This window comes from Pterocles gutturalis, unplaced genomic scaffold (genome assembly GCF_000699245.1).
Source record: "Pterocles gutturalis isolate BGI_N339 unplaced genomic scaffold, ASM69924v1 scaffold4630, whole genome shotgun sequence".
NCBI lineage: Eukaryota > Metazoa > Chordata > Aves > Pterocliformes > Pteroclidae > Pterocles > Pterocles gutturalis.
In genome coordinates, this window is record NW_010143161.1 from 17,211 (window position 1) to 37,811 (window position 20,601).

The following is a 20,601-nucleotide window of genomic DNA, read 5'->3' on the forward strand; positions in this document are numbered from 1 at the left end:
TGCAGAATTGTCTCTTAAGTTGTCATTATCATTACCTGGCTTGAACCTCAGCACCAGTATGGACTGGTCTTAAAAACAATAATTCACTCATATTAGTGGCTGCCAAACCTCCATCTAATCCATTCATAGCAATATACCAAGTTTAGCAAGCTGCCATGGCAGGAAAATAATTAGCTTTCCATTGTGGGGTGGCACATTCTCTATTGCACTGACATAAAACAAATAACTCCATAAACTGCTACAATTTATTTGCTTCTGAGCCTTTTTTTTCTTAATTAGGCCTTCAGCAGATTGTATTAAACACACACGAACTATAACTACAGAGAGTCCTTTGACCAATCTCAGCAGTCTTATACAGTATGAATAGCTATTATACAAGCAATTTATGGGTGACCTAACTTTAGGTTATTTAAATAAAGCCTGACAAAATAGCTGAAAGCAGACCATGCCAAAAGGCATCCTCATTAGGCCTCTTCTCCATCATCTGCATGTACCAAGTAACATGCCGCTGTGCCCCAGCACACACCACGATGATTGTGCAATGGTTGTGTGGGAAACGGATTGCTGTTGTTTCAAAAAGCTCTTAATTAGGTCTGTCTTCTTGCCTTAACAAGAAGGTACATGTACTTCCAGGATGGGTTTGGCTGGCCTAAAGTCAGGACAGCCTAACCATTTTTCCTGCGAAGTGCATTAAAAAGAGGCAGTTCAAAAAGGAAATTCTAAGATGTGGACAGCAGTGAACAGTAATGTTGCATTTCTGCTCATGGGAAAACGAACACCTATAAGCAGGTTTCTCATAGGCTCTATAGCATGTCACCCCAAGCAGTTTCACCATAGCTAGGTTATTTTATTCCTTCTATCAAAGATATGGTCTTTATTTTCATCCTAGGAAACTGTATCAGCACTATCTTCTGCAGTGTGTTCATGGGTTAATTACATGGTGCATTAAAGACCTTATTATGCACAATGCCTTTTGATTTTCTTGCTTTTCCCTTGAGTTTGTATTGTGAGCACAGGAAGATTTTCATTGCTTCTATGCCTCTCCCCCAGTACCACACTTTACCATGTGATTTTTATTTCATGTCCTGTCACTACTAGAGACCTCATCTATTCTCGCAGGGGAATATTCAGCTTTTTTGCTGCTTTTCTCTGTACTTCTCCAGTCTCTTCTTCCTGAGTGCTCAGCAAATATGGAAGATTGCACAGATCAGGTGGGAGGAACCAGTCTTTATATAATTGCATACTTCTAATAAATGCAAGCCTTTCTTTGAAGCCTGCCAGATGTTTACATACAGCATTTCACATTGATAGTTAACTAAAAAAACTTGGCAGAAATCTTAACAAGAGGTCAGCAAAATATCCAAGTCATTTATTTTCACCACCTGACATGATTTTTCTGAAGTTCATTTACCACTGTGCTGTCTGGTTACTTGGCTTCATAAGATATCATTGTCACTACTCCTTGTTTCTCTTTTGTCTTTAATAGGACTCACTAACTCCATATCTCCTTCAAAATGGCCCAGCTTAACCAGTGATTTCCCTTTTGAACTCAAAATGTTTGAGAGGGCTTCAGATCATACTATCAGAAAGGAATAGGAACTATTTTGGAGCATACAAAGTAACACCTCTAGTTTTTCGGGGAAAAGCAATTAACACCACGCTTCTGTGGAACTACCTTTGAGAAAGGAGATAACATTGCGAGCAAGCATTTCAAATGCAAGAGGCCCAAAAGCAATTGCTTGGATATAGATCTTCTTTTTTCAATGCTATCCACCAAATAATATCCTGAGTCTCGTTATAAAGCATCATTTGTTCTTTTCTTCTTGCCACTGTTCTCCCTGATCAATTCCATTGGAAAAGGAAAAAAAAAAATCACGATGGGTGAGTGTGGAATGAAGATACACTTATCTTTTCTGGAGGTGACTAACAGTGTGTGACCTGCTGCTTGCAAGTATTTCAAAGAAAGGTGGTCAGAAACCAGTGCGCAATAGCAATGTGTTGCAATGCAAGAAGAAATGATGCAGGACAAAACCACTCATCATCTACAAGACTTGTAAGGTAAGTTGGATTTATGCATGGAAATTTTTAATAGGCCCCCCATCCAAGGGCTACCGGCACAGAAACAAGCAAACAGAGCTGACGACTCAGCAAAAGAACAGGGCATTTCGAAGAAAGTGATGTTTTCCAGTAAGAAGACAATCCTTTAATGAGAATTTAACTAGCACCAGTGTAGGCACCAAAAAAAATCCCAAAAAAACAAAACCACAAACCAAAATATTAGAGGGTTTTCATAAATGAAAACAGCAAGGAAAGTTTTTGGTTGCCTGTCAGCTTTACAACGCTAATCATTATGGTAAGTGTGCTGTTGAAGGTAAGGAGTTCCTTAAAAACTGTTATTTTCTTTTTTTTTTTTTTTTAATCACTGCTGTACAGCTGAACACGCTCAAGGAAGCAAAATGGCATGGATAATTACCCCCATGGAAGCAGCCCAGAGGTTCACAAAGTAGAAGCTGCTTCCAACTTAGAGATCAAGGTTTTAAATTAGGAAAACACTTGAGTCTCCAGCTGCTAAAGGTGTTTGACCTGCTGGGCAAAAGTAATTGTCAGGGGCTTAATGCAGGACTCTCACAGCACACAGCATACAGGAGTTGCCCAGTGTAGCAGTTTGAAACAGTAAAAGCAACAAGAAAGACAAGCACTGCAATTTTACAAATATTAATAAAAAATAGCAGATGCTTTTAGCCTCTCCCCTAAGAACTCACTGCTCCTCTTCCTTCAGAACCCTTTTCCGAAGATGGGCAGAGGTGCATGCGCCAGCCCCTGGTCAAACTGATGTCAGGAAAGGAAACTGGTTTTATTATTCTTCATCAGATTCTGCACTTTATTTACAAATACATTTCAAAGAGGACTGGAAGAAAACTTCTGAGATTGCCATCATGCTCATGTAAGACCTAAGACATATCCCAAAGAATGAGAAGTTACAAGGAGTCAGGCAGACCTCGCCTTAGCAATCCTGCACTGTGTGGAGAGGCCATCACGGTTGCAAAGCACAAACCAGAGAAAAGTAAAGTGTTAAGAAATAAACTTTGACAAAATCAGCCAGTTCTCTGCTTCCATCAATCAGGAAATCAGCTGGACCAATTCACATCTTCCTTAACAACTAAACCTTAATTTCCTGTGAAAAATAAGCAGAGAAAATTACACTGCACTTAGAAGTAAAAGGAGATTTCAAATGTACTACACAACACCTCAACATGAGCCTCCACCTCCCCTCAAAACCAGGCAAACTCTTGGATGCCTCATTTAACATAATGAAATACCAATGAAAAACCCCAAAAGCACACAAAGCAAAACACACAAGGTATATATCTTTCTTCATTGCTCCTTTTAATCACACTGCAAAATAGTAATCAGCCATGTAGTCCTACTACTGTATCGCTCTAACACCTAGCTAGCAAATAGTTTCTATTTACAAACAGGATTATCTGCAAAGAATACAACTGAGAGCTCACGTGGACAATGACAGTGGCTCAGCTAACACTGGGTAATGCATTAACCTATGGTAACTCCATCTGGAGCAAGACAGGGTTTCAGAATCTAAGAGCTGACAATTTAATGAAACAGTATAGTTTTCTACTGGGAGGGAATATTATTCCAAAGACACAGCATACAGCAAGATGCACTCAAGTATTTCAGATCTTGGAAGCATACATATCCCCCAAATCTTTGACACAATTTCAATTAGTGTCACATATAAAATTAAAAGTAGACATACAGTAGCAGAATGGGGGAGCAAAATTAACACTAGGAATACTTTCTCTGACAGCATAAAGAACAAGACTGGATGTAGGAAAAACTGAAGCTCCCTTAATGTTAGTTTTCTGAACTTTCTTCAAACAGCAAAGAATGGGGCAGCATGTTGAGGAGGGTGGAGGCACAATGTGAGCTCCAGGATTTTTTTTTTTTTTAACATCTTACCTATCTCCATATATGTGTGTAAATAAAACTGCAATACAAACTCAGAAAATTCTTATAAGAAGAACTTAGAAAACAAACAAAAAACCAAAGCAACTGATTACTTCATTTTGAGGAGCTGTTAGCTCCTCGGGTTAGCTGTTTCACTAGAAAACAAGCAAATCCCCAAATGTACCTCTATCTAAAAGACAAGCTGTCCGGGAAGACAAATCAAGCAATAGCACACTGTTTACTCCAATACCCTGCTGGATATTAGCATGAAGGCACTTTCTCGTCTGAACCACAACCAGCATCTCGGACTACACAGGATGGCAGATACGTGAAACGGCTGTGGCAAGTGGCATAAGGTACACTCTCTTTTTTTGGCTGTTTTTTGGTTTCTTGGGTTGGTTTGTTTGTTTGGTTTTTTTTAATACATTAAAGTAGCTAGAAGTTATTCTTCTCCCCCCATCCAAGGATTTCGGTGTTTCTTTTTTTTTTTTTTTCTATCAGCACAGACAGCATGTTCAACTTTCTCTTCCTGGTGCTGAAGCAAAACACCTTTTAAGAACCCAGGAACTGCGATACGCTGATGATCCAACTCCACCAGGAGGAGCTGGCAGCTTGTTTCCTACACTCACCTGGGACCATCACTGCTAAACAATTGTTTGGGGCACATCTTCATTGACTTTTACTTCAACCCACAGTAAAGTGACACCCCCTGCAAGCAGTTGCTATGAAAGTGACTGCTACAACAGAATTTAGCTGTGATGTATGAGTTAAGCCTGCAGTATCAGGTAACAGGGGGAAAACTGACTGCCAAAGAAATGCTTCTCAGGCTCACTGTAGCAGCCTGTAATGAGAAAATATTGCGAAGTGAGTTCTTGAAAGCTTAAAGGATACTTTGCTTTTATATTTTAATAGCCTCTTCTACATCCTCGTACTTCAGTATAAAGTATTACTTTAAATACTGAACCCTAGTATAACTTCTGACTGTCCTCATGTGTCTGAGCAACATGGCAGGATGCTATACACTCAGGGTCACTCACTGCTGCCTTTTGACACCAGAACTCCCAACTGAAAGCATTTTGTCTTCTTGGTGAAAAAAAATATAAACACACAATATGTATATGCAATAAATACATAAACACTATATAAACAGATTTGTCCTGGTAATTGATTTATGCTCATTATAACCAGATAGTTTTGACATGTCTTCAGACAGATCTTTCTCATCCTCTTTCCATCGTTAGGAAAAAAAAACATGTAAGTCAACATACCTTGTACATGAAAATAAAAACCCTTAGAGGAAATAACAACACCTACCAATACTTAGCCAGCTCAACATGAAAATACCAAGTCAACACTGAATCCCATACGTGCATGCATGCATGCATATGTATGTGTGAGTTGGAAATACAACATGTATGTGGTTTTGGTACAAGTTTCTGCTCAGCCCAGTTTACAGTGGTAATCCATGCACACCTATGCAGGTTCTGACCAAAGTGGAAAAAATGGCACAAGAAGAAAATCACGTGATTTCTGCACAGGAAGCACACATCGCTTGTGTAGCCACCAGCTTTCCCAGAGTGATGAAACGGGGTTAAAGGAATTTCTTGAATTGAGACAACACAGACTAAACTTCTTTTCAAGTTCATTAACATCAGAAACCAACAACAAAAACTACTAGTTTATCAACTTCACCTACCAGATTTGGAAGCCACTTTAAATGTGCAATGCAGCCAAAAAGAAGCAAGTCTGATATTTCTTTGTTTTCAATAAATAGCTGCCAAAGTATTTGCTACAGTTTTCCAACCTACCTGCATATTCACTAGGCAATTTTAATCACATACAGCTGTTCATGCAACTTTAATGGTGTTTTTCCCCCTGAAACATTAATTCCCTGAAACATTAATATTTCCTGGTCAACAGTCCCATATTCTAAGTCATTTTGTGAAATACAGCCTATTAAAGTGGAAAGTTTGTGCAGAAGTTTTTGCTAAGCCACTTATACACACAGAAACATGGAACAAATCCTCCTGTGCATACACAGGCATTCAAGTGCCTGAACTAAACACATCAGATAGGAACAAAACACATTGGTGCACACAGTATGGGTAGAACTGGGATTGTTTTGAAGTGATTTCTTGTTCACTAGGTTATTATTTCTTAATGTAAATTCCTTTTTTTATAAATAAAATACCATTTCGATCTTAGAAGCTAGACTCTACAATCATTGTATGATCCCTATATTTTATATCTAGAAGAGACCACCCTGACCACCTGATTTGATCCCTTCCTTAATGTAGACTGAAGAACCACTCTAAGGCTTTAAAACTTCCGGGTCTTCTTCGCTATATATAAACTAGCTGCCAAAGCAGGACTCAAAAAGGTATCCAAAATGAAAACAGAGAGAGGAAGAGAGGACAATCAAAGGCATCGCTTATTTAAATTTCACAGCAACTAAATTCCTGATGTTTGCAATAGTCCTACCTTGACCTCTACCTGGACAGCATTACGATACTTCCTTCATTGCTGTGATCAAGGCATATACGGTCGAAGAAACATCATATTTTATTTAAATGCACTGCAGAAGGACATTAAGTTTTACAGGTCAGACTCTCCATGGTGCTTGAGCAAAGCTGGGGCTGCAGGGAAGAGCAAACAGCCAGCTCGCTGCCAAGATGCAGCTTGCCTTTATCTACCTGGAATAAATATCCTCAGCCTTGTTATGTCCAGGCAGGTCCCTCAGACCAACAAAACCTCGCTCCACCTGGAATTAGAGGGTTGACAGCTCACAGGGGCTACAGTACTGCCTTGACCAGCAACCTTTTTTTAATAGATTCAAGACTGTGGTGAGACAAAGTCCCATTGTACCAACTGTCTCAGAAGGGGATGGCAGCTCTGACAGCTTTTAACAGGTTTTTGCCCCCCCCCCACCCCGAGAGCTCCTTCACACAGAGAGAGATCTCCACCTGCCATTCAGAGGCACTCCAAGTCACCCCATGACTAAACACTGTAATTTTACATAAAGGCACTAAAGCAAGTTTCAGTGAAGTCAACCGCACGGTACAGGTATACAAACCCATGACCATTTACCTTCTCTGGCCACACCACGTTAAGACCTGCACCTTACTAGCTGCAACCATTTCAGCTACATGATGCACAGATTTCAACCCTAACTATGAATCCAAATACAAAATGAAGTCCTGACTCATCCCACCTCAGGTACATGAAATTACTAAATCCAGAGTAAAGTCTCCCTCTTGCATGGCCAGTGAGAACAGACGAGACATCTCCTGTGGACGTTAGAGCCCTGAGAACACACACAACCCCCTGGGCATCAGTGCTCATATTTTTGACTGTGCAGCTACGGGCCCTGGCCGACAGGAGAAGCTTGGCCCTCACTGCAGACATGGGAACACTGAGGTACAGACAGATAAACGCTAGGAAGGCACCAGGATCAGCTTCATCTTATCTGGGACAATCTTTCAGCTGTATAACGAAATAAAAACCTCTCGGGGACCTAAAACAAAATGGTTTTTAGTCTAGCAACCACACCTCCCTCTCCAGGCTCCATGTGGACTGCGGGTTTATGCTCATCCTCCTGCAAAGGCACCAGCAGGAGCCGAGCCACCCTTAACTCCACTGACTGCTTCGCGGCTGCACACTTCAGGCAAAGTGGCATTCAGCTGTGTACATCTATTAAGGCCCTAAAACCGTAAACAGAAGCGAGACAAACAACCAAGGTAATTTAATCTAGCATGATAATTCACTTTCAGTACCCCCACCTCCTCCCACTGGCCCAAATGAATCAGTGACAAGTGCCCAGCCTTTTCCTAATGGAAGGGGAATGGTATGCCTATTATCTTTACCCTTCACTCCATACGAACTGTAGAATGTCTGTACCAGATTCTGATCTTATCGATATAGCTGTGAACAGGGATGACTTCCACAGAAGGAACAACATTGCTAGTACTGTAAAGCAGGGTGGAGATCCAAATTGGGCACCTATTACTTGATGTAACTCTCTGAAGTCAGTTTTAACTTTCTAGACATTTCTTCTTGTTGCTGCTGCTGTTGGTTACATGTAGAAGGATGGCTACAAGAAAGGGGACATGATCTGATTGTTGTGAGCAATCCAGGCTATGAGGCAGGCTCTGAGGCCGGTGAAAGCCTCAGAACCATCGTGAGCTGTCCTTGAACAGTAACTAAAGAGGAATGCAGCGATGGCATAAACAAAGATAATGGAACTGGGTCCAGCTGTTAGTTACGCCCTGCTATGCGTGCCCAGCACCCTTGCCCCAATCAGAAATAAATTGTAGACGCGTGGACAACTGCTTGTAACCAATCACATACCTGTTGCTTGTGCGTGCTCAGTTCTGCTTTCTATATAATGACAAGGTAAACAGATATTAGAGGAGAACGATCATACTCACATTGAGATCGTGTCGTTACTCCGGTTCCGTATCCCACTCCAACAGTTACAGAAAGCACAAATCTCAACATGTCAACCCACACAAGAAGAAAGCCTCTCCTCTATTCCCCTCTGTCCCTGCCCTGCTTCCTTGCAGGGCATGCATATAAGATAAACACAACACAGGTCCCTTAGCTGTAGTGACCTGAGACATAAAAAGCAGGGAAGTTCCCCTCATGACCAAGATTTTTGCAGTGAGGTGTCACCTTTTATCCCTTCTATAGACTATGTTTCAGAGCAGATACTTCTTTAAAGTATCACAGAATCACAGAATGTTAGAGATTGGAAGGGACCTCGAAAGATCATCCAGTCCAATCCCCCTGCCGGAGCAGGAACACCTAGATCAGATCACACAGGAATGCATCCAGGCGGGCTTTGAATGTCTCCAGAGAAGGAGACTCCACAACCTCTCTGGGCAGCCTGTTCCAGTGCTCTGTCACCCTCACTGTAAAGAAGTTTTTTCTCACATTCAGGTGGAACCTCCTATGCTCCCGTTTGTACCCATTGCCCCTTGTCCTATCACTGGATGTCACAGAGAAGAGCCTGGCTCCATCCTCCTGACACTCACCCTTTACATATTTATAAACATTAATTAGGTCACCCTTCAGTCTCCTCTTTTCCAGGCTAAAGAGACCCAGCTCCCTCAGCCTTTCCTCATAAGGGAGATGCTCCATTCCCTTCATCATCTTTGTGGCTCTGCGCTGGACTCTCTCCAGCAGTTCCCTGTCCCTCTTGAACTGAGGGGCCCAGAACTGGACACAATATTTCAGATGCGGTCTCACCAGGACAGAGTAGAGGGGGAGGAGAACCTCTCTCGACCTACTGACCACCCCCCTTCTGATACACCCCAGGATGCCATTGGCCTTCTTGGCCACGAGGGCACAGTGCTGTACTCCCTGTCCCTGCCCTCAAAGACGAAAACTAAATCTTGAGCTTTAAGTCAGGATGTGATATAGAAGACTATTAAATCCTACACACAAGCCTGTTCTTTGCGAGTTTTCCATTCACTACTTCTTACATTCAAATTAAGTCTGTACCTACACAGTTGTGTAAGCTCGATGGGCAGTTACCCACCCATCCCCCATCTCAAGGGTAGCCAGGACCTTTGTGGAATCAGGTTGGGGAAGACCTTCCCACAAGGGATAACGCACAGTGTCCCACACCTGCCAAGAGACTGAATCCATTAATTTCTAATAACGGCAGCCTTTCACTAGATCTCTTCCATAATTCTTAATCAGGCATCTCTATGTGGTCTTACCAGTGATGGATGTTGCTGCTTAGCCCTGGCTCTCTTGGTTCACCGCCAGCAATCCGCAGGCCAGGCAAGCTGGGAAAGTCTTACATGTTATGAAGTGCCAGGAAAGGGAGGGAAATCTGAACTGGATTCTGTGCATTTTTAACACACAACTACTAGCAAATGTAGAGAACCCAAACTTCACCTCCCACCCCCTCTTGCTCTACTGAAGGCCAGATGCAGAGCATGACAGCAGTCACCCCTTATACGCTTTCCATGGCTTCACCTTTCCCACAACTCAGGTTATGCAGCTGAGCTCCCTATACAGCACCCAAGCTCTTTTGGGTCACTAACATGATGTCGTTGATGTCATCACTGCAATGATCAACCCTGAAGCACGACACAATGATTGCTTCCCTGACTCACATTCACAGCACATTTGTTCCACTAGGCTTGAAAATGAGGGGATGGGCAGGCTAGGTTTTCCTGCTCAGTAGGCTTTTGCTCCAATCTAATTAAAAACATTCAGCATCTCACTGAAGTTCCTCGCAAATGGTGCGTGTTCCATGCTTTAATATAAGCTCTGAAAGCAAACAGCCTGGTACTTTTTTTTTAAAATGCACTCCTCAGATGGAGAGGATTCCTGAGAAATGTATTTGTGATCCTATACAGAAGCCGCTGAACCAGAAAAGTCGAGCTTCTTCTGAACTATCTTGGTTTTGTTGTTATTGTTAATGGCTTTTTTCCTCATCTAAAAGCTAACAAGGAAAGCCACTCTTAGTTCTCTGACATGCGGAGAAGTGACAGAACAACTCACTGGAAACAGGCAGCTCTGGTCACCTTGGTCTGAAACTGGGTCAGGGATGCCAGCTTGTGGTTATACCCAACGAATATACAAGTCATACTGGGGATTCAGATGCTGGGACAAGACCACCCTTTTCTTGCAGGCAGAACTCGGTAATTCAGCTCTAGCACTCTGAGAGAAGAAACCCTCCCCACAATGAAGGCATGTTCTATATACCATTCTTTAAAAAAGGCCCCGCTTCTAGGAAACGTGTCAGGGGACCTATGCAAACAGCCAAGCCAAGCCCTGCACTGCTGTACCACCTCCACCCAAAGGCAGGCCACCACTGGGAGATGGTGACTGCTGGGCATTACATTGATGCTTGTGAGAGAACATGCACTGATGGAAAGTCGGTCCAGCTCCAGTGTTAACACCACTGGAGAAATTCAGTGGAAAAGACTACACAGACTTAATGGGTTACGCTTGTAACTCCATCCCCGATACTGAAAATAGACCTTTTGGTTGCCAAGAGTCACTCCAACCTGGGGAACTGCAGCAGAGCGTGGTGCCTGTGAGCACGTCAGAAGGCTCTTGTCAACGAACAAGTGTTAAAGGATCCTCCGAATCAGCTAGCTATCACACCACCAGCTCCCAAATTCAGCCTTTTTCAGGAACTGTCCCCAAATGCCTCAAAAAATGCCTGTCCTCCTCTCCAAAAGCAGAGTACCCTTAAGCTGTACAGCTGAGAACAAATTCCTTCAGGGTTGTAACAACCAATTAAGGGATGTGAAGCAATTACTTTTACACCCATACAAATGAAACTCCTCCAATGCAATTAACCATCCCTTATCATCTACTGTTGAATATGTGGAAAGCATATGCTGTACGTTCTCTCCTCCCCTAGCTTTTCCACAATTTCAATGTTTGTTTTAGTTCATGTAATGGAACCCACCTATTCCAGAGAAATAATATATGTCTGTGAATTATCTGAATATTTTTAAATGTCTTTTTTTCATTTTAAATATAATTTCATTTGAGATTTTGCAGCTTTCATTTCTATTAATAAATTATAATTTCTTCTTTATAAGTGATGAGCTAGTGTGTCATGCAATTTTTTCCTCTAAATAGACCAAGACTTTGATCTAATGCAAGCCCTTGCTGGGAATAGAGATACTTTCTGTCTAATTTCGTTTCAAAAAATATTCAATTAAACTTGGGAGTGTAATTCATTTAGTTATGAAAATTAAATGAGCTCAATAAGGTAAATTTGATTTGCCTCAGGAAAAAATAAAAGAAGAAGAATCTCTGAAAGGGGAACAAATAGGAAGGGAGAACAAAAGTAAATTTTACTGCTCACACTGAAAGGTGGATAACATGAAAAGTCTGAGTTCCATTTTGTGTGCCTAGATAAAACATATCCACAATGAGTTCACGCAAAATTTATATCCAGAAGCCACATGAATAACTGGGTATTACCACCCTAATTGTCTCCTGGGTAACAAAAATCCCTGTAGGTCATAATTGAGTCCATCCCAGTCGAGGGAAGATCTGACCCCTCACACTGGGAAGACACCACCCACATACAACTCTTCTCCATCTCTGTTTGGGGAGAAAGGAAAATACTGGAATTATTTTTCAAAACCAGAACAGAGCAATGTGGATCTCTCTGACAGAAGCCCCCTTCTAGTTTTGCAGCTGTCACTTACCATTTTTGCAGATTGGACAGCACTGATCAGGCTCATACACCGGGTCCACGCACTCTGTCTGGGGACAAGCAGAGACAGTGCACAGCACTTCACCGTTGGCTTCACAGCGACACTTCTCACACGGAGAAACCTGAAACACAAACCCAGGCACCTCTTAACTCTTTCACTTAATGCCCTCACAAAGTGTGCAATGCCTGCCTTCCCATCTGCATTGTTCCTTCCTTCACCTCTTTTTCCTTCCCCCTTTAAAAAAAAATGCTTTTTTGTGGTCTGAATAATGCAGAGAGTGAAGCTGTGCTCCTGCAAAATTACTGAACAGCAGCAGAAAAAGGAACCACAGGTTCTGCTCTGAACCCGTGCCTCAAATGGGGAAGTCAAAGGGACCTTGGGAACAAGAACACTTCAGGCTTTTCATACAAATAAAGCAAAAATTTCCCTACCACATTTCTCCCAACAAATGAAGTTCATAATTTGGATGAAATCTGGTTTAATTTTATGAGAGGTTCAAAAGCTATTTAGCAAAAAAAAATTGTACTTAAAGAAGAAGAATTTTGCTAAATGAAATATGAAACTTTTTAAATCGGAAATCCTTATTGCAATTTTTTGAGGTTTGAAAGCTTTTTGGTAGCAGGAAGTTGACTTTTATCGAAAATTATAATTTTCAAAGAGAAGTCAGGAAAAAAACATCCTTTGAATTCAGGTATTTCCCAGAGGTTGATTGTATTTGGACCACTCTTGTAATACTTGTAACTTTCTGAAAATAAACTGCAATTCTAAGAAAGGGGTGAAGCAAAGTACAGGTCATCTTTTTTACCTCCTGGAATGTTACTGGTTTTGAAGAACTCTACAGAATAGGAGTACCATGAGATAATTACTTGAACAACCTACTTCAGTGAAATCAATTCCAAACAAAACAGCATCAAGGCCCTGTTTAGGAAAAAAGAGACTTCAAATGTCTGCATTTGCCACATGGTACAATTCCAGCTGTCCTCTTCAGTGTTCCTGACCAAGTGCCGCACATTGCATCGCTGACGTCCTCCTGCCACACAAGGAGCTGCAGGTAGAGGGAAGCAAGACTGCTAAAGACCAATCAGTGGTACACTGTAAATCTCACTGCTGTACTCCAAAACACCACACTGGCATCCATGCTCAGAATGCAGGATGAAAATGCAGCTGAGTGTTATTATCAGTGATTGTCTAAATCCACAATCTGTGCAGATTCTAGGTTTACTTAAGGATAAGGTCATTTTTTATATAGACCCTTTTTCATTCCAGATTCCAGCTGATGCCAGACAACCACCCATCGCATTTCTCCAACAAAAGCGGAGTAACCTCAAATCTAAACCAAATTATTCTCTGTGACAAATCAGCCAGACACCTAAGTTGCAGATCATCTGGTTTCTTCTCCCTATTTCTTAGACAGCCCATCACATTTTTCCTCAAATCCATTCTCCCCTTGCTTGCCTCTTTCACATCCTTTTCACTTCCGAAGTTCAAACATGCTGATGCTTGCATAGCATCATCTCCAACTAAATGCTCATCCATGCTTCACCACTTCTCTTGCCACCTGCTGGGGCTGTTATTTCCTCATGCACTCATGTATCTTTTCAGGCCATCCCCTCTGCTTAGAAAGCGTAAACAGTGTCTCTTGCTGTGTTGCTTTCTGCTTTTATTACTATTATTTATTGCAGGTTTCCTTTGCCAGCTACTTACTTCCAGTTTTCTCTTTGCTTTACACTCCACCCAGGATAATACCACACCACACATTTATAAAATGCTATGAGGAGGCTGACAGCCCAGTACTGCAGATTTTAATTGTAGGCTTTCAGACAAGAACTTTGTCCTGTAATTGTTTATAAACTGCCACATTCACCTGCAGAGCTGGAGTGTCAGCAGATGAGGAGGTTTCCGATCCAATGTTCAGAGTCGAGAGGCTCAGGTATTCCAGGTAATCACTTAAACTGCATGTGAAATTTTGAGTGTCTGCAAACCTGAGCTCCTAACTATCTGCAAGTCAATAGTAAGAATCCTCCCCTCTGGAGTTACATCCAGAAACAATTACTAAGTCATGGAAACATGCTTTTTGGGGTGGATTGATTTTTTTTTCAATTAATCCTACTTGATGAATGCTACTAGAACTCCATTCCAAGGATCAGGCTCAACAAGGCAAACCTACAGTTTTCAATTGGTTTCAACATTTTTTGTCATCACTTGAAAAAGATGCACATTTGAACTGATCACAGTTCAACAAAACCAGTAACTACAGCAACAGACATTCCTTCTCCCAGGACCCCACTTAGCACCAGTCAATATTAGAAGTGATGTAAAAACGAGAGTATCTGATGACAATCAGGAAACAAGACAGCACACAGATGTTATTCCTAAAATCTCTCATCTGTAAAATGTAAGCATACTCTAATTAAGTAGGTTGTTTACTAGAATTCCAAATCTGACAGTAGCCTAAAATTCCTAGAACAAGAAGCCATTTAATGAAGCATTAGAAATACTATTGAATGAGGAAAAAAAAATTACCTAATCTTTATCTAATAATGATGATGCAGAATAATGCATTTCCAGCCTATACAGCACATACACTTGAAGACTACATCTTTCATGAATGGAGTACACTGTTAATGTGATACTGTAGTCATGAATACGCTTCCTGTGTAATAGATCACGGGATCTCAGAGGAATAACTACAGTACAACTTTAAGAAGTTCTGTCATCTGTACAACCCACCAATATGAGTAATGGCAGCAGAGTTAAGGAAGGTCTCCACGTGCTTATTTCTACAAAGCTATTTTCAGGCATGTAAGTGAACCACAGTGGCTGCTACAATGGTATTAGTGTCAACTTTTATCTGTTCATCTTTGGACTAAAGAGTAGTGTATTGCTTTTTTTATATATTGTCAGGATGTAGCAGGAACTGTAGAAAAACCCCCCACTTCTTTCTGCATCTTAATGGCAGCTTAATACTTGGAGACATCAACATCACTAGAGAGAGAGAGATAGGTAATAAGGCAGCACATATATACAACAACAGCTACATAAATCATAATGAAAAGACACATTTGGTCCTTCATTTCCTCTCCTATAATGTAACTGCACCACCTGCAGTACCGTTCCTAGTGGCAGCCAATGCAACGAGCATCCCGCTTGCTCATCTGGAAGCCACCAGCCCAGTACACTTAGCACATCTGATATAACCAGGCTGGACTGAAAATAATATGACCTATCAACCCCTCTTTGAAGACTAATGATACCACATCTCTGTGGTCTACAGATGAAGCTATAAACTCTACAGCAGCAGTAGTTCTGCCTATGCAAAAACTGTGGGAAGAGGAGAGGCACGTAAGTCTTAAGTATTCACCAGGCAGCCGTAAAACCTGTGGCAAAAAAAGTAACTTCTTTAGAATTGTTTAAAGTGAAGTTTATGAGCAGGTGTATAAATGGAGTTGCAGATGTTGTAAAAAAGCAAACACACCATTGTGTAAACAGGTAGATTTCCCACTAGCGGGGCATGAAGAAAACTGTAGCTTAGTAGGTTTCTCTAGCAACTTGGTGTAAATTGTCATAATTAAGAAGTGACAAATCATTTGCACTCATTGAAGTTCTAGTACAAAGTAATTTGAGCCTTCTCTTTCCCCCTTCCACATGCCAAACTTTAATTAAAAAAAAAAAAACAAAAACAAACCAACAAAAAATCTGAATACAAAAAATAATATATAATCTACATTTTGTTCCTTGAGCCTTGAAAACATCTAAATTTAAAAAAAAATCAACCATAATCCGAAACCGATTTGCTGTTGTGCTGGAATTTTTGTTAATATTTCCTTGACACTTACACAACTCAGGAGAACATGCATGGGGTCAGGCTGCCAAGAATAAACACATCAGCTTTGTTTTTACTTCTCTGTGCCTTCAAAATACCACAGATGTTTCAAAAATCCATTTTACTTTGTTGGCTTCCAGACTTCAAAGTTATTAACAAATAAATAAAAATTCTGGTAGCAGAGAAATTCTAAACAAAACACACAAAGGAATAACTTTCAAAAAATGTAGGTCTTTCCCAAACCATATTACACTTCTGAAGAGAATTTATGGTTCTTGTAAGGCTATTACTTTATAAGTCAGACTGCATTTTCCAATTTTACTGTAAGATTGAAAAATATCTAGTGGAGCACAGGTTCAGCAATCTCCAGCTCCAGTGCATAATTTTATCCTCATTGCATTTCACCAACTAAGGCTTCTACTACCAGTTCCACTCATATGGATGCTGGGATCCCTCTGCCATCCTGCCTCACAATACCCACAGGAAAGTAGCGTGGTGCTGATGGAAACAGCTTTATGAGACCTCATCCTTCCCCCACACCTGTGTTGTGTTTTGCATCAACATCCATGTCCTTTCTGAAAACAGAAAAACGTGTGTATACGCAGACACAAGCAAAGCCTGCAGGAAGGACTGTGAACCAAAGAAGAGATGCATCAAACCTCCCATTCCCTGGCACACTTAGCTTCCCAGGCCCTGGCTCTGGTCAGGGCAATTTTTTGCCATGCCAAGCCATATATGAATTCTATATAAGCAAACTCTCAAACTTGCATGCATATTTACACATCTATACATAGTGTTTGTGTGCAGATAACATCACTTACAAGTTAGGAGTTCACCTTTTTCTTCCTTCAGTGATGTCTGGTACTCTCACAAAGAGCAGGTGCAGACACAGAGAAAAATCAGATCACTATTCATTTATAACTCCTTCCCTGACCTTAATCAAGAGAGAGCATATTAGTAACCTCTCTAAGACCCTTAAATTTAAACTTGTAAAGTGGCCTTTGCAACCCTGTGCAATTACCTGCATTTGCAATTGCTTCCACTGAGCAGCAGCGACCCGACTACAGCTGTACCTTACCTCACCAGACATCTCCACTGATTGCAGCAGCATGGGCAAACACCTGCATTTACAGTTTTGTGCTCACAACATTGGAACCAACTTTGAAGCTCAACTGAAAAAACAAAGTCTTAACACATGAAAATAAACAGGCTGCAGCTCCACTGCCTAACTGCGTCGGTAACTTCCCCTGTGCATCCCAGGCAGGCAACCCTTCTCACTCCTGTTTCCAACGCTGGCTAACACAAAGCAGTAGAGGAGCTGATGTTTCATTACAGGAAGGTCTCAACACAAGGGCTAAAGGCTGAATGGGGTTAAAAAGAAAGCTGAAAACCAAAGTCTTTTCAGAACACTTCTGTAAATGTCACCGTTCAGCATTCCCTTTAGCCACGGCTGCCAGTCGTGCTCCAGGAGCACTATGTTTTTATCCTCTCACTGAAGACTTAACACAACAAGGCATTTTAGGCTTGCTTTACAGCCATTAATATGACACCACTATACAGAGAAATGCAACTCACTAGCAGAGCGTGGGGGAGAGGCCTTTAAAACTTTGATAGGGAAACCTGCAGAGAACATGTGCGGAAGCATCACTGTTTTGGCCACCCCTCAGAATGCACTTCTCTGCAAAGGAAGGATCTCACAATCCATCTCCAAAAAGGTCACAGGCAACTAGTCACTGTTACAAGTAACTTTCTTCCAGAAGAAAACTGCCACCCCAAAGCTGAATGCAGTCCTTGTGGGTGACATGGAAAAAGGGAGGATGATATGACGCTTTCTGCCATGCTTTGAAAAAAATCATCAATGATCTACACATGCGTGAACAGGACAAGGATAAACACCATGATACATTCTGCAGAGAGTAATTCTGCTCCTTTATTTATTAATTTATTTTTCAAGAAGTTGAAGAATGTGGAAAGACATTATAAATCAAGTTAAGTTTCCACTGAGATACCTCAGTTACCACAGAGAGCAGAGGTGTCAACTTATTGACAGATTTCACAAATACATTTTCTTTTTCTCCATCCTGAGATGGGGTCGAGCTGCCAGAACCCTGAACTAGATTTTGTACTCTCCTCAAAATATTCACCTCAAAAACATCTCTGGTGCGTTCAGAAATGGGTTTTGAACCAACCCTGTACCTAGCAAGCAAATTCTTAGAGCCTGCTCACAGATCTCAGCCACAATAAAATCCTAGAAGGAAAACAGCAAGTTAAGCAACCAGGGAATTGGCCCCAACTCCAAAACTTTTCAGTGCACTGTAATAAGTTGCATTTTAAATGATAATGACCCTGCACAGTGGTGCTAAAAATGCCCTATTCTAAAAGGATTTCCCTAAACATAAAGCTTTTCAAATCCATTGTTCAGGTATCACTGTAATTCAGACTGCAAACTATGCTCATACTAAAAACAAGGCCCACAGCCATTCTCAGAAAGCAAACACTACGCAACCTTGGCAGCACAGTTTAAACATCAAAAAAGGAAAACAGAAATGACTGTTAGGTAAAAGGCATCATCACAGACTGATTACTAGGAATAGAAGTCAGCCCACAAAACCCTGCTCAGTCCCTGCAAGGCAGAAGTTTCACAGTTAGCAGTTAAACAAGGAAACAAAGGTAATGCTGGGAATTTTCATCAGATCCACATCACCACCGACCAGCATCTTTTCAAGTAGCATTTTTTACTGTAAATACCAAAGGAATTAATAAAGATTAGCCCCCTCATTTTAAAATGTTACAGCATCACAGAGCAAGAAAGGTCACGTTTAAGGCAAATATTTCACAGCGCTGCAGAAGCAGTATCAACACAGGAAAGGGGAGGGGGAGACCCAGAAAGCACTTGAAGAACATAACGTCCCTCTAGATGACAGATGGACCCACAAAGTGACTTTAGGCTTCAGCCCTTACCATGAACTCCTCTAGGGTCTGGTAGGTTTTCCCTCGAAACTCGCAGTAGTTCTTCCTCTCCTTGCACTGCGGGCAGCACTGCGTGGTGTCCACATGGACACAGCGAGGGTGGAGCCGGGGGCACTCGGGCTGGATGCACAGCGGCCCCTCCTCGGTGCACAGGCAGGGGCAGGCAGAGGGGCCCGGAGCAAACTTTTCCCCGATGGCATAGACGAAGCCACTTTCATCCACGCAGCCTTTCCCCCTGTAGTCCGGATAGGCGTACTCCTCCGGAGGCTCGGGAGTGACACTCGTAACAGCTTCTGGGAGAGACGAATCTTCAGCTACCTGAGGTTCCTCGGGAGCAGCATCCCTTTGCTCTTGCACTTGAATGCTCCCGGATTTACTGCTCGTCCCCTGGCTGTTCCAAGCCTGCTTTTGCTTAGTCCAAGACTCCTTGTTCGAGTAGTTCCTGTTTCCCTTGCTCTTCCAGTCCCTGCTGCCCTCCTCCCTCCCACTCCTGCCGATCTCATTCATTTTCCCTGGGCCTGCCTGGCTGTCCCTTGTAGATGTGTGATCCCTCTTTTCATGGCTCGCTTTTATCTCCTGTTTGTCTTGAGCCTTGGCCAGTTTCTGTACAGGTATCGTGGAGCTACAGAGGGCAACCATGAGGCAGCAGGTTACGAGAAGAGAACTAGAGAGAGCTCCAATTGCCATTGCAGTAGAGCTGGGCATCACCTACTGCATCCCACAGGGGACACTGCATTCACATCGGAGGGAAGCGCTTCACAGGTCCACACTCCCTAGGAAGAGAAGGATTAGGAACACTTCAGCTTCTGCACTTCTCCCCTCCACCCCCCCAATGCCTCCACCGATGCAACATCGCAAACAACATGCAACCTGTCTCGGCAGTTTATGCAAAAGGCAAACAAACAGCCTGGTGCTGCATCCCTCCTCCTGCTCCCCGGCTCTGACAAGTCTTATAAATAGCAGGGCTCTGGACACGGACCGGGCGTCTTCAGCTCCTGAGAGCACCATGCAGAACTCCGGGGAGTTAGGATGTGCAAAGGCAGGTGCATGCAAAAAACAGAACATCTGGGGATTATTTTTCCTGTCAAATGACAACACATGAAGGGGATGGGCGCATCCTGAATTAAACAGAGCTCCCCAAAACACAGCAGAGTCGGAACAGAAATGAGCCAACTGAGTCCTATTCTACTGACCACACGCACGATGATTTTCATTAACCTCTTATTCAGTCTGAAGTGTGCTGTTGTTGGCTTGTTTTGCTTTTTTTTTTTTTTAATTACCTACCAGTGAGCACATTTCTGTTAAAGATAACTAAATCCAAGCACACTAAGGCGAGCACAGCCACACTCCCTCTCTTCCGAACTACCCAAACACGCACACACCACCTCTTTCGTCCCATGTTTAAAAGAAAAAGCCGAGCCGCTCGGAGTTTCCGCAGCCGCGGCTCATTTAATCTTCCAGGAGTCCGGCAGCACTCCCCGCTCCCTTCTCAACACACTGTACATTGAATCGAGAAAAAAAAAAAAAACAAACAACAACCCGGAATACGTACACTACTCCGGCCACGGTAAGCAAAGGCGCTCCAGCTCCCCGGCACGGCCCCACCTCCCCGCTATCGCTCCTCAAAGCCATTTAAAAGCCTCT

General features: G+C 42.2%; 1 protein-coding gene across 1 annotated transcript; it reads right to left on the reverse strand.

The window, feature by feature from the left end:
• Positions 1 to 12,155: 12,155 nt before the first annotated feature.
• Positions 12,156 to 20,347, reverse strand: VWC2 (von Willebrand factor C domain containing 2; the record flags this gene model as incomplete). Its single annotated transcript, XM_010084601.1, has 3 exons — positions 20,297 to 20,347; positions 18,949 to 19,726; positions 12,156 to 12,285 (listed from the first exon to the last, which is right to left on the reverse strand). Coding segments are annotated over exons 2-3 (844 nt in total), but the record flags the coding sequence as incomplete, so codon positions are not given.
• Between the last annotated feature and the right edge of the window lie 254 nt (positions 20,348 to 20,601).